The 14,056-nt window shown below is 36.0% G+C and overlaps 1 protein-coding gene across 4 annotated transcripts; it reads right to left on the bottom strand.

Moving 5' to 3' along the window:
* On the bottom strand, positions 1-12,323 carry LOC113711712 (protein ALTERED SEED GERMINATION 2). Of its 4 annotated transcripts, none has more exons than XM_027234879.2 (20): positions 11,971-12,323; positions 10,360-10,428; positions 9,925-10,002; positions 8,288-8,422; positions 8,100-8,207; positions 7,832-7,960; positions 7,158-7,273; positions 6,957-7,074; positions 5,770-5,875; positions 4,962-5,104; positions 4,676-4,846; positions 4,479-4,589; positions 3,843-3,954; positions 2,718-3,067; positions 2,165-2,255; positions 1,490-1,585; positions 1,281-1,351; positions 1,071-1,198; positions 571-668; positions 1-328 (listed from the first exon to the last, which is right to left on the bottom strand). In XM_027234879.2, the coding sequence occupies exons 1-19, from the start codon at positions 12,040-12,042 to the stop codon at positions 587-589; spliced, it is 2,286 nt and encodes a 761-aa protein (XP_027090680.1). In that variant the 5' UTR covers positions 12,043-12,323; the 3' UTR covers positions 1-328; positions 571-586. The 4 variants fall into 4 exon arrangements, 3 of the variants coding, with proteins under 3 accessions (XP_027090680.1, XP_071923469.1, XP_071923468.1); XR_011821905.1 differs by having other exon boundaries at positions 111-328; positions 518-668; positions 3,843-3,957; positions 11,971-12,219; XM_072067368.1 differs by having other exon boundaries at positions 111-328; positions 3,843-3,957; positions 11,971-12,219.
* Positions 12,324-14,056: the final 1,733 nt, after the last annotated feature.

Raw genomic sequence — 14,056 nt, 5'->3', positions numbered from 1 at the left:
GACTCGAATTGTAGAATCTAATAAAGCATTACCCCCAAAAGGTATAGCCTGCCATGTACAGTTTCACTCTTGCACGACCAAAAATATAAGGATACACTATACAGCAGTGATGCACAAAGTGCAACAGATATGTATATATACACATATATATAACGTTAAGGGTCAAAAAAGAAGACTCAAAGAGACAGCCATCAGCTGCCAACAGAATTTGGAAAGAAACTACACAGCGAAGAAGAGACAATGCTTGACAACTTTAAGCCAAAGTGCTTCACAAAGGTCTCATTGGCATCCACAATGACCAACATAATAACTTCAATCCCTGATCCCCCTGAATGATAAATGTTGCATGCTCCAAAAATTTACATCCAGCATCCGACCACATGCAAAGAGATCAATGAGGATCAGAGAGAACGTCATTTGTAACTATTGGTGCAGAGTTGTATTTCAGTAAATAGTGCAATTTGGCTAGTATTCCATTGTTGTAATATTTAAGAGTGGAGCGAGGGAGAGTATCTACAGGAATGCAAGAGTGGACTTTTCAACTATTGGAAGTGCTCGTTACCCTTGCACCTGAGGTAGGATGCTGCTAGCTCTGTGTGCACTCGAATGGATGCAAGCTGCCTTCTGCAAATTCATGCATCCGAAATCTTTCCAAGATTTCAAAGGGCCTGCCAAGTACCAAGGCAAAGGTAGACAGTCAGAAATCTTGTGGAAAGAACGATATTAAAATAGCCAAGAATATTTGACATGAGGACGGCAAAACAAAGAGAAATTGTTTGCTTAGCGTAATTCTTGGACATAGATCCAATTCTTCAATTTTTTTTGGATTCCTTTGAACTTCGTCTTCCCAGGAACTCAGAAATTATAAAGTACAATTTGATTATGGCTATTTTGAGAAGACAGCAATGCAGAAATATTAGGCACGACGACTAGGACAGAAACATCATTAGTGGCTTATGTTTGTGTACTTCTAAGACTGCTACCACTAATCTTTCCAAATGTCTGTATGACCATGCTTTTCTATATCATTTCTTTGGCGAGAAAGAGAGCGAGCGAGACAGAGGCCTTACAAGATTGCTTCCCGACTCTGACTTAACCTTCGCTGATTGTTTTCCATTGCATCTAGAACGTCTGAAGTCTCTGGTCCAGCCGCTCCACCAGCTACACTGGAAGGAACTGAAGCACTAGGTGTCCAAATCTGCATCAACACAACAGATGACAAACAAATTAAATCCTCACAGATACATGAAACAAATATGCCTGTTGTTTCTCATTCTAACCTTTATTGTATTGTCAATTCCACTAGTAGCCACAACACAATCAAATGGATGACACTGGATGCAATTCACAACTGTAGATCCACGAAGGAGAAGATTCAGATCAAATATACATCAAATCTACATATATATAAATTTTAATGGGAAAAAGACAAGTATTATAGAGCAGATCAATTGCCAATTGTCATTTAGTTTGAGCAAGTAATAGTTACCCGCATCATCTCCATGCAGTATTTTTACTAATCTACCAGTTCTCTTCTCCCATATGAACCATCTGCCATCGTCACTTCCACTAGCAATATATTCACCTGATTTGCAAAGAAAAGGCTGAGAAAAAATTTCATCAAAAGTCACTGAGCATAAACATGACTCCATGATCTAAAATCAGATAGTAGCAGCTAACGCATGTCAAATGCACTCAAGAACCTCAAACTAAATAAACCTCACTTTACTCTCTTCAACAACATTGCACCCATTGCTTTATACCAAACCACTACCAATACCAAATCGATTACAATAAACAATGAGAGGAGAATCTGTGTGAAAAAAAACTGTTGAATACATAAGACTGACAAAACAGCAACAAAATGAATCAAATGTATACAGCACCTATGAAAAGATAATTTTAAAAAAGAAATCTTATGTTCCTTAAAATACAATTTCTAGTTTTAGCATGACGAGAATTTATATACACAAGATCAAAGAGGTCCAAGGAAAGTGCATTGAGATTATTATTTAGTCTAAAGCTTATAAAAGGCATATGCCTTATCCAATATATATATATTATATTTATATATGTATGTATGTATGTATAATATTCCTATTTCCAGTCAAATTAATTAAACATGTTATGCTCAAATATCTTCTAAGTTAGATTCAGCAATTACCTCTTTGCCCAAGAAAACTGGCTTGTTTTATATCAGTGCCAACATTACAGTGGCCAACATATCTTTGCTTCATGTCTGTGACTGCCTCAGGCTGCAAGGAAAGGACAACAAATGAATTACAGAGAAAACAAGACAAGGATAGGTTCTGTCAATAACAGCAAATTGTGATAGTAAGGATATAACTATTGACTCTAATCTGAATCCAAACATGAGAAGATTCCTATATAATCTATTTAGAATGTGTGCATATGTCTGTGAGAGGAGACTACTATCAGATTTGTCCATGATAAATCCTGCACAAGACATTGCCAATGGGATTCAGAAAGCAAACAAAATATGACGAAGTCCACAGAACATAAATTGAAGATATTAGTTTCTGCACAAAAATTGTGGAGTTAGTATATGCCCAGATAAAGAAAAGAGGTATCCTGGATATAGGATCCACATTATTGTACAAATATTTCCTCGGAAAATGGGGGAGATGGCAGATGCTAAACAGAAGACAATGACAACAACAACAATAAAAAAAAAAAGTAAAACCACTATTCACGACCTCATAAGGTGCTTTATCATTTTGACACGATGATGCAGGTGATTCACAAGAACCATTTGCACGTCCTGTCTCCATATTTGCATCATCTCTCCTATGGATCCTTAAATTTAAACTCCCATGAAGAACATTGGACTCAATATCCCGTCCTTCTTCTTCTGGTAATGCTGTCTCAAAATCCAGCTCTAATTCCTCATCATAATCTGAATCTTCTCTTTCAGACCTTGGACCATCTTGTGAAGCATCACTATTAGCCTCAGAACGATAAAGTATGTCACTCAACGACAGTAACCTTGCAGATCGAGGTTCAGAATTAGATCCTCCATTGGTAGTCTTGTTTTTCTCAGCTTCAGCTGTCAATTAAATATGTCACGCAACAGGTGAACACATCATTAGCCGCAATGAAATAGCTACTATGATTACTGTATATGACATATAGATGGCATACTTGAAGCCTCTCAAAAATTAAAATTCAACAGTCCAGCAATACCATGGTAATAAAGCCTTAAACACTTCAAACACGACAAAGTTCAAGTTTTCTTCTGGTTAAGCATGACAGCTTCACCATATGATGATGGAGTACATGCTTTTAAAGCATTAGGGCACTATGGAAACGGGCTACAAAGGTAGCTACGAATGAGATAACAATGGCACATACCATAGCAAATGGAGTTATTGGTGGATAGCAGAAGTAATTGTTTTACAAATATGTGAGGGTTGAAAATGGGCAACATGTCAAAGAGAATTGAGATGGACTGGTACTTCAAGGGCAATCACCTGACAGCTATATAATATTATAATCAGTATCGAGCTATTAGCCACTTACAAATAGTATTTAGTCCACCAAAATTAATAGCAAATCAGGTCACTTCAAAGTGGGCCCCCTTCCCAAGGCGTCCACAACACCCCCCCCCCCCAAAAAAAAACTCCAGAAGAAGAGGAGCGAAGACAGATGTGATTGTAATGCAATCTTGTTTTAGTCCTTTAGAGTAAAACAGTGAAACATGACAAGCAATACACACAGAGAGAGTCCCTTGCCAACGTTTTAAACTTATGACTATATTATCCATCCACAATATATTCAGTGAAACGCATCTTCTTGCACTTTTACTAGGAACTAAAACTCACCTGCAGCTATGAGATTCTTTATATTCTCAACCTTTTCTAGAACTTCAGAATCAGATGGAGCCAATGTTTGGGCAGCAAAAGCAAAGTCAAGCGCTTCTTTATGCTTCCCCAACTGCTAGATAAGAACAGAAAGACCTTGCAGAATTAAACATAGAGCTACATACCAATGTTCAAGGTTTGCATTTTGAAGAATATTTAAATGCCAAAAAAAAAAAAAAAGCACGTGTCTGCATATGTTATTAGTCTGTCTGTAATAAAAATAGAACAAATGATCCTGATATACCAAACTAATTGAAGCAACATGCAGAAAGGACAGCTTATTTAAAGTTAAACATCAAAAAAAGATATGACAATAAACAGACTAACCACTACATCTTAAAGAGTTTCACATAAATTCCATAAAAGAACTCCAGAGAAAATTTGCATATGCTAGAAGTCTATCTGTTCCATATAGCAGCCAAAAATCACAAACCAAGTGCGACCATGAAAATTTAGCCACAACTTCAATCTTATCACTTGTCTCAGATTTTAAAAAAAAAAAAAAAAAATTAAAGCATAAACAGTGCCATCAGTTTCAACCCTTGTCTAGATCATTATTAATCTATGCCCATTCCAAAAATATCAAAGTTCACTTGCCTGAAATAAAGCTTCAGACATACAAAGCAGTGCCTTCAAAGAAGAAGAATTGATTTTCCTAGCTCTATAGCAATCTCTTATTGCCATATGAACATCATTTTTCCATTTCCGCTGAAAAACAGTGATATATATGTTAATCTAAGCAACATTATTAGCAAGTAAAACATTAAATTCTTGGACAATGATTTTTTAATAACCTTAAGCAACAAAGCTGCACGTATACACAAACACTCGAGCATTAATGAAGGTCCAATCTCATGACCGTGGCCATCCAAAACTTCATTACAAGCCTCAATTCCATCATAAGAGCTTGTTTCACCCTTCAGTGATTTTCCAGCAAACTGGATCAGTTTTCTGCACTTGTCAAGCTGGGGAAAACCCAAAAGGGAAAGAAAATTAAGTTCCCATCTCTTAAAGGAAATGACACAAGGCTTTAACAGACCGTACAAACAGAATAAAAATGGAGAACACACAGAAGCACACCCTAGCAGCAACATGGCCTTTACTAGATCCATTAGAGCAGACACGAGGAAATGACTGTTGCAATTCCACTCCATTGAGTATGGGAGTAAAGCTTGTCAGTTTTGTGATATCTCCTACCGTGTACCGCATACTACTTCCAGTTGCTGCAAACACAATGTAGCATCAATAATCTGGTATCCTATTTTTCATATAATAAAATCAGACCAACAAAAGAAGCACGTTGAATGAAAATTTCTAATTCCCAATTTTCCAAATGAAGTGCCCTTAGTAGTTTGCTAAGCAAAGCATAATATACAAAATCAATTTAACATGGATACAAAGGTCTTAAATATGCATATTTTCAATATGTTGTTTTTTTAATTGTCAATACGTGTTATAGTTGACTTGCCATTACAAGGTATTTAACCCTTTTTTTGGTTCAAGGTACTCAAGCCATTTTTCTAAAACCATCAATAATGTAAGCTTGAAGCCCTGCTCCACTGATAAAACGATCATCTCTCTTCCAACTTGAGGAATCAGAGCATTTGAAAGAATAGACGAGCAATTGTGCCTAAAAAATGAGGTGCCAGTTTTTCTATAATAATTATATTTTATCCAGACATTAGTAGTCCTTTCTTTATTTGTTGACATGTTGGACTCAAATTTCAAGTAAAGGTTATCCTCAATTACCGAGGAACATTTTAGATCACTAAAACATAAATCAGAAGACAAAAACCAGAGTAGAAAAGCTTTTCTAGCACAGAGCACCATCATAAATTAAACAACACGTGAATATATACATACACATGAGTTCCAGTGAAAACTATACCGGGATTTACATCCATCAGGTATACATGCTCCCCACTATAACTGAGAAGAACCTCCTCAGAATTGGGGCTAAAGGCAACGTGGGTTAGATGTATGCTAGAACGCCCCTGGACAAAAACGAGTAAATCAGAATTCGCAGGTATAGACTGATAAGACTCTTAACCCAAAACATAGTGCAATAACTGTCCCCCCAAAAAAACGATCAAAATATTACTTTCGTCTATGAATAGATCTAGAAACATCAATCCTGTGGATAAAAAAAATCTAAACACAAGTTTATCATAATGCCAATATTTGTCAAAAACAACCAAAAAATGATCTAAGCTGCTTTTGATCAACTTGAGTTCTTTCTACTAATTAAATCATTCATGTCTCTTCAGGTGAAGAACCAGGATTCCGCTAGAGTTTCTGCTTCTCAAAGAAAAGCCAAACAAGAACCATATTCTTCAAAAATCAAGTTGATTGTCAAGATAACTCAGCTTACAGTTATTTAAAAAGATAAACAATTAAAACACCTATTTCTGTTCACCTATTTCGTTACAACTAAACTCAATCAGTCTGATTTAGACAAGCTATGGTATGGTAAGCCTACAAAACACACTATATATATCCTGTAAAAATAATTGGATATTACAATTATGGACAAATCACAACCAGCAGAATAGTAACTTACAAGATTCAATGGAAATACAACCAAGATAGTTGTGCTTTTCTTATCATTATACCTTAAGTGAGAAACTTTTTTTTCTTTTATTCCTAGTAATTTGTGCATTACTATACCAAAGTTCTTCAGTATATTTTGCAATTCTATGCGTCACTACAAGAGCACAAGAGCTCACTTAAACAAGGTACTGCAAGGTAATTTTCAATGACTAGGAATAAAAGAGAGCAAGAATTAAAAACCTCAAATGCACCTTCCTGCAACAAAAGATCAACAGCAAAGCTTATACAATATAACAATGTAAATAGTCCGGTGCAAATCTCTATCAACAAGCATAAATAGTAGTTCCGAGCATAATAACAGTGCATACAAGCCAAGTAGAGCTCAGCTGATTTAGCATCAACACCCATAAAATACTAATACAAATTCATAGTGAGACTAATGAAAATCTTAGACAGATATAGAGTTAGGAAATAGCATAAATTGGGCACTATAAACATATAATTATTTGAAAAGGCCAGACTAACACGATCAGAAAGATGCATTGGACAAAAGTAGCTGACACAAGGAGGTGGCGGCAACTTCTTTTCACTGGATGATAATGGTGGCAGCATTCTTCTATCATACAAACGGGCAAATGCATCGCTGCAATTTTAATTGTGGAGATTAGTTTTAGCAGTAACACGTGGAAAACCACATATTCAATTACCATTAACTACAAAGTTTACCTCCCACCAACAAGGAGCAAATGCGGCCTCGTAAAACTGAGATCACAAGACTTCAGTGCAAGAGATTGCTTGGGAGGATCAGCTAATGACTTCTTGGCTCCCCAACGCAAGTCAAGCTGCCATGAATGTCAAACTTTATCATGAATTTGATAACTTTAAACAAACAAAGTTCAAGCACCATAAGCTAAAAGAACACTAAGGGAAATGCAAATAGAGGAAAAAAGGCTGGGTAAGATCAAGATTTAAACTTACTAGATTAAATTCTCAAATAACAAAGCAAAATAAGGATATTTACACTAAAAATAATTAGTTCAAGCTCAAAGCTTGATCAACTAAGAGCAGATATAGATACAACCACCAAATTCAAAAAGAATCTAGGGGAAAAACTGTAAAGAAAGGAACCAAAAAGATCATTCTTGATCTCTTAATCACAAGCCTGAAAGGCCCATAGTTTTTGGGACCAATAGAATGAAATGCCACATGACCTAACCCACACTCTCTCAGAAAACTTCTACAGAATGCGTTTAGTCCCATCTCAAGTAAACTACAGCATTGAAAAATCCAAGATTGCATCTCAAGAAATATTGGGATAATGGGAACAAAGTGATGGTAGAAACAAAGTGCCTGCAGGAAGGAAAAATCAGGGAGTAGGTGCATGAGGGTTAAGAACTAACTAGAATATTGCGACATTCTTGGTGAGAAGATCCTGCTGGGGGGCATGAAGCACCTTCCCGAAAATCGTGCTGCCTCAAAGTCCCATCTTCACTAGCACTCCACACAACATTTGGGTTTCCAACTTCTACCTGGCAATGAATATGTAATTAAACATAACAGCTGAGGAACAAGATTGCGAACTGTAATTGAACTTTTTCACTTAAATAATACATGACAAAGAATTGGAAATAAAGACCAACACCTTAGGGAGTTACACTGAGATCTTACAGCTAATTTTTTAACCCTCCTGGTGTGACATTGAAAAATTGCCGAAGGAGTAATCATGTTTTCATCAAGTCCTCTACCACTCAATCGAGACAAATTAAAGAGCCGAACCTGACATACAAGAATATACACTAAGTGAAAATTTCATCCACCCAACTCTTCACAAGTTATCAATACCAATATATAATTACTTCAGCATCTCCGGCCCCAGAAACCACAAGCTCATCTGAAGTCTCAGGAACAAATTTTGTACAGAATATATTAGTAGAATGCCCAGTCTCAATAGAGTGCAAAAGCTTCCGGCTTGAATAACTCCAAATGTTAATCTGCAATAGATAAAAGCATGTATGAAGTAAAACTTGGAAATTTTAAAAAAGGGAAAGTAAAAAGAACGTACAACTAAAATACAAGAAACCAAAATCATCACACCAACTTACAAGCAAAGAGTATTCTTTCATCATGGGAAAAACAGTGCAACACAAAAAGTAGAAAGTTGGCATCAACAATGCACAGTAAGCAAGGTAGTAAAACACATCACATGTAAACCAATTCTAGATGACATGCAAAAGTACTGCAGCGGCACCACATCATTTGTGCATACATCATTTGTGCATTCATTTATCAGACTAGACACATCACATCACAGCTAATAAATCCAAAATAGATACGTTCACTAATATATTTCAATGGAAGAATCTTAAAAATCCAATTTGAAGAACACAATTTAGAGGAGGAGGTATTCCTCTGATCCAGATAATTATTTTGAGTACAAACCTCATCATCATGATCACAAGTTAAAATTTGAAGCAATCCATAACCATTCTCCTTAAAGGCAGCCAAACCAGCACTAAATCCCTCCAGCATGCCATTTAAAGGCTATATTACAGATTGCTACACAATAATCAAGCAGCAAACACATGGACTGAACAATTATTCAACAATCTCTTCTTAATGCCTATCTAAACAGGTGACCATCATGCAGCCTCAGAATCTTCAGTTTAAAAACTCAAATCCTGTCAATGAGGTACACAAAAAAAAAAAAAAAAAAAATCTTCCTGTCACAATCAAATAATAGTATTTTTGTGTAATTTTCAGCAATTTTTTTCAAAAAGACCACAACAAAGTTGCATCCGCCCTTTTTCAGCTTAAATCCAATCTTCATCTCAAGAATTCCATCGTGGTACTGTTATTATAAGGCCCATCACTGGCTGAATCTACTTTTCATCAGCATAGACAAAACTCCTAAATTGTCACATCCTATCTTTTATCACATATGCACTAAGACACAACTATTAAATACCTTTCTGGTAACAAATTCATACAATTAATACAACGCAAAATTTTTTTCCCCACCAAAAACAGCAACAGCCAACCCAAAATTGAGTAATTTCATGTGCCTTGGCACAAAATTTTGAGCTAAGTTATGCTAAGATGAGTCACATTCAATATTTTTATGCATATCCACATCATGTTCTAATATAGAACAAAGCATCTCCAGAGTTAAGAGCTTCATACTTTTCCTTGTAAACTATGGAGAAAGGGAACAAAAAACTGACTAAAAAAGTATACGAACTAACGAAGAAATGTGATCCTTCATATAACTCCTGAGACATCCAGCTTCAAATTTTAAACAAATGTCTCTACTTTGGGTTATTCATCACATTTTCAATCCAAAGTGCTTCAACTTGTCCTCGTTAAGTATGCTATACAAAAGAGAAGTACTTTGTTCAAATTCACACCAAGAGTAACAATTGAACAAAAGCCTCCAACAGTGAATTTGCAAAAGCATGCATCACGGACAATAAATGAAAAAGCCACAAATTCATACCTGTGTATCATCAGATCCAGATATTAAAAGTGAGCCTTCTGAATTCCAAGCCACAGCATTCACACAACCCCTATGCCCCTGACAAAAATATGGAGAAAGTGAATTAGAATCATCATCTAGAACATACCAAAATAAACCCAACATTGTTCTCATAAAAACTTAAAGAGCATAGATTGGCAAGAAGTGTAGCTTCCAATTAAATAAGCAATAATACTCAGGAAATTAGATGTTTAGCAAACAAGAAAAATTAGCATTCAGGAATTGGCATCTTTCAGGTGGAGAACTAATGGAAATAATTAAGAGGAAACACAAAGGGACCATAATTTGGCTATCCAAATATATGCATGTTGGCCAGAAACACGACATGAAGAAGCAATATTTTTCTTTTTGTCAAGTTTCTACCAGTAGCAGAGTATCTGTTTAACATTTACACACCTCCAATTCTCTCTCCAAGAACAACCTTCGCACCATTGAGGAGTGCACTTGCAAACTGTGAGTAATGTCCTATTAAGCAACAAAAGTATCAGAAGAGCAAAGATATATAATTATTTTTTTTGTGGGGGGGGCCGGGGGGACAACAAATGAAACAACCAACACAATTGAATAAAAAAAAGAGTATATACGAATAAACAAATCAAACCAAAAGGCAAGAGTTCATATTGCTAGCTTGCATGACCTTTTCAAACTGGAGATATATATATACAGATGTGTACATATACATACATACATACATACATATACTGGATATGGAATTATAAAACTTTTGTGATAGAACAGGGATGTATGTAGTTATTATGTGATACAGAATTTTCGTTTAAGCCATTTTGAGCATGAAAAAGTCATGAGTAGACAAGAACCCAAGCATCGTGCTTGGATGAAATTTATCAAGTCTTCAAGAAGCAGCTCAAATATCAGATGGGCCATTCTCAGGAAGCACAAATATCAGATGGAAAACTTTGACAACTCTAAAGGATGATGCATGGCTCGCTCAAAAAGAATTTGCTTCGTCAAAAAACGACTCTAAGGAAAGTACGAACCAAAATGGGAAATGACAAAACAGCCCATAACCAGTGATGATGTTATCAGAGCTCATCAAAAGTCAATGTGAACAGAAAATACGTATGTTTTAATGTTTTCTCTCTAGCATGTAAATAATGATGATAGTCAGGTTTAGATCACATCATCCATGCATGGTGCACACGACTTGCAAAGCAAGTAAAAGGGTTTCCAGGATATAGGTCACTCATCACCTAATCAGCTGATTGAGCCAACTCCTTATTCACTTTATTACACCTCCAACAGGCCAATCTCTCTCAACCTACCTCTTTGTTACAGACCCTCACAAATTCAGCAATTCCACCTTTGAGCCACTTCTTGCTGTCTACTTTTTTATCATCGAGATGGACTCTGGCTATGAAGCTTGTTGAGGACACCTCGTCCATGCTTTATGAGGAAATGTAAAGTAGCTCACTTCCATTATGAATGAAAAGATAAAAAAACCACTAACACTTAAAATTCATTACTTGTCTCTACAGCATGAGCAGTCATTGACCCAAAGAATCTTTTGTAAACACTCCTATTAATTAATCAAGAATCACTATCGTCCAATTGCTGTATAAAAACAGACGCCAATTCCGCTCCACATTAATTTTCACTAAGCACATTTTAGTCCGAATGCCAGCAATAGCTTTACAAGAAAAACAATCACAACAATCAGCAACTAACTTGATTTAATTATACTCGATCACATTATGACGCAATCAAGGCAGTACAAAAATCCAGTATATAAAAAAAAAAAAACCAGAATATTACGTCACATTACCACCTGAAATACAAATAACTTCCAACACCAGAAACAAATAAAATTTGAAATTAAAGAGAGAGAGAGAGAGAGAAAGAGAGAGAGATTCCATAATATTCCTATTACAAGCAAATTCTAATGCACCATAGCAAATTGAGGAAAAAGCATTGATGAATAATGATCATCAACCAAAAAACAAAGAGAGAGAGAGAGAGAGAAGGAAGGAAAGAGCATGGATAACGTACGGAACGAAGGCCGAGAATACGAAAATCGATCAAGTCGGTGATGTTACCGTCGTGAAAACGCAGCGACTCCATTTCCGGAACCTTCCAATAATGGAACTTTAGACAGAACTAATTTACTTAAACAGCCCAAAAAAAGGGAGAAAAAAAAGACATTTAATTAAAGACGAGAGAAAACAAAAACCCAAGCCCTAACATAGCTCAATTTACAGTAATTGGAATCGAAGATGGTGTTGATGATGATAATTATGGAAAAAAAAAAAAAAAGTTTACACTGATGATCAAAATAGACTTGAAGAGCTGGGTGACGGAAGTGAAAAAATGCAGTGAGTCGGTTGGACTGGGCTGGGCTGGGCAGGCCTGGCCTGGGTTGGCGTAATAGCAGTAATAGCAATACACTGACGAGTGACGACGTCTTTGCTTTAACAACGTCATCTTCATGGTTTTTCCCGTCCATTTTATGTTTTTTTTTTTTTTGCTTGTGATATTTTTTGTCCCGGCTGGCTTTTCGAGCGTTACGGGAACACGGGTGCAAGGTGCGTGCCTCGTGTGCTAATCAGCTTTGTTTATGGCCCACATTAACATTAAGTTTCTTCGAATATTGTAACCCTGTTTGCCAAATGAATTTTTTGAAAATTTATCTAAAATTTTATTATAATTTACTGTATTTTTTTTTGTCAATCGTCATCATCTACTACTACTTTAATCTATTCTAAGGAAGTGATCTAATTTGATCAAGGGGAACCAGGGACTGAATCACCATCGGATTGCGTATCCATATGAATCTAAGAGAAATCACATTAGTGGTAATATGATGGGAGGCAAGATTTGAACCATTGATCTATCATCTCACAAAAACATATGGTGGCAAATTATTCTAGTGGTAGTTGGTTTCCTATAACTTATTGTCGAATTTGTAAAAAAAAAAAATTTAAGATGGAAAACTCTTTTTTCTTTTTCTTTCCTCTCCTTTCCTTCTCCCTCACCTCACCACTCACCGACCGTCGGCACCGCATCAGCAGGCTTTCTTTTTTTCTTTTTCTTTTTTCTTTCTTTCTTTCTCTTCTCCTTCTCCTTCTCCATTTCCCTCCCCTCTCAGCCACCGCCTCTCTTCCCGCATCCCTCTCCTGCCACCCTTCCCCTCCCCCTCCCCCTCCCCCTCCCCCTCAGTTGCGCGATGAAGGGAGAAGGGAAAGGTGGCAGGGGAGTGATGGGGGAGAGAGCCAGCAAGTGAGAAGGAAGAGGGAGGAGAAAGAGAAAAAAAATTCTCTTTTGGCGCCGAAAGAGGTGCTAGCTGGTGTTGGCGGGCGGCGGAAGTAACGATGGGTTGAAGTGAGGAAAGAAGAAAAAAAAGGGAAGAAGGAAAATTTTTAAGAAGAAAAAAAAGGGAAGAAGGAAAATTTTTAGTGTTTTTATGTATTTTGAAGTGTATATTTTATAAATTTTGAGAAGTTTTTGAGGTTACTGTAACTAAAGTTATTTAAAAACTTGTAAGAGAAAAACTAGGCAAAAAACCTAGTTGCCAAACAGGACCTATGTAATTCTTGCGGCTATTAATATTAGGATTAATCTTCTATACAATGAAAAAATATACACTTTTACTATTAAATGCATGACACATAGTTCAAATTTAAATTTAAAACTCAAATTTTGCAGATGTGTCGTGTATCCAACCGTGATAGTGTATACACCGTCAGTGTATATAATATTTACTCTTAATATAAACTCGTATGTTGAGTATAAATTTAAATAATGAAAACTCAAGTCCCATTTGAATTGCTATTTTTAGGAGTTTTTATTTAAAAAAAATGTACTGTAGCGATTTGATATATGCAATATAAAATATAATTGAAAATTGGGTTTACAAAAAACATGAAATTTTTTTGCAAAAAATCACAATCCAAACTAAGTTAAATCGATATTGGTTGACACGGTGTTATACTATTGAGTAACGAGCCTTCCACTTTCTATTTATAAAGAATTTGTGTGCTTGGGAGTCCCTGATGATTTAATAATTAAATAAACTGAGATTTACCATGATTGCAATTGTAAGAGACGCGAAAGTGAAAGCCTATGGATCGCTTCCGTA

The sequence above is a fragment of the Coffea arabica genome, chromosome 10e, assembly GCF_036785885.1.
Source record: "Coffea arabica cultivar ET-39 chromosome 10e, Coffea Arabica ET-39 HiFi, whole genome shotgun sequence".
Taxonomy (NCBI): domain Eukaryota; kingdom Viridiplantae; phylum Streptophyta; class Magnoliopsida; order Gentianales; family Rubiaceae; genus Coffea; species Coffea arabica.
The sequence above is the reverse complement of the archived record's forward strand: the minus strand, read 5'-3'. Positions and strand labels throughout refer to the sequence as shown.

Bases quoted from the DNA above. Each gene is read 5' to 3' on its own strand.
- LOC113711712 (XM_072067368.1), bottom strand. From the start codon at position 12,042: ATGGAGTCGCTGCGTTTTCACGACGGTAACATCACCGACTTGATCGAT. The intron at 10,429-11,970 runs GTACGTTATCCA...GTTGCTTAATAG, and splicing joins GTATTCTCGGCCTTCGTTCC to GACATTACTCACAGTTTGCA. The intron at 5,105-5,769 runs GTATAGTTTTCA...TTGTGTTTGCAG, and splicing joins CCTGATGGATGTAAATCCCG to CAACTGGAAGTAGTATGCGG.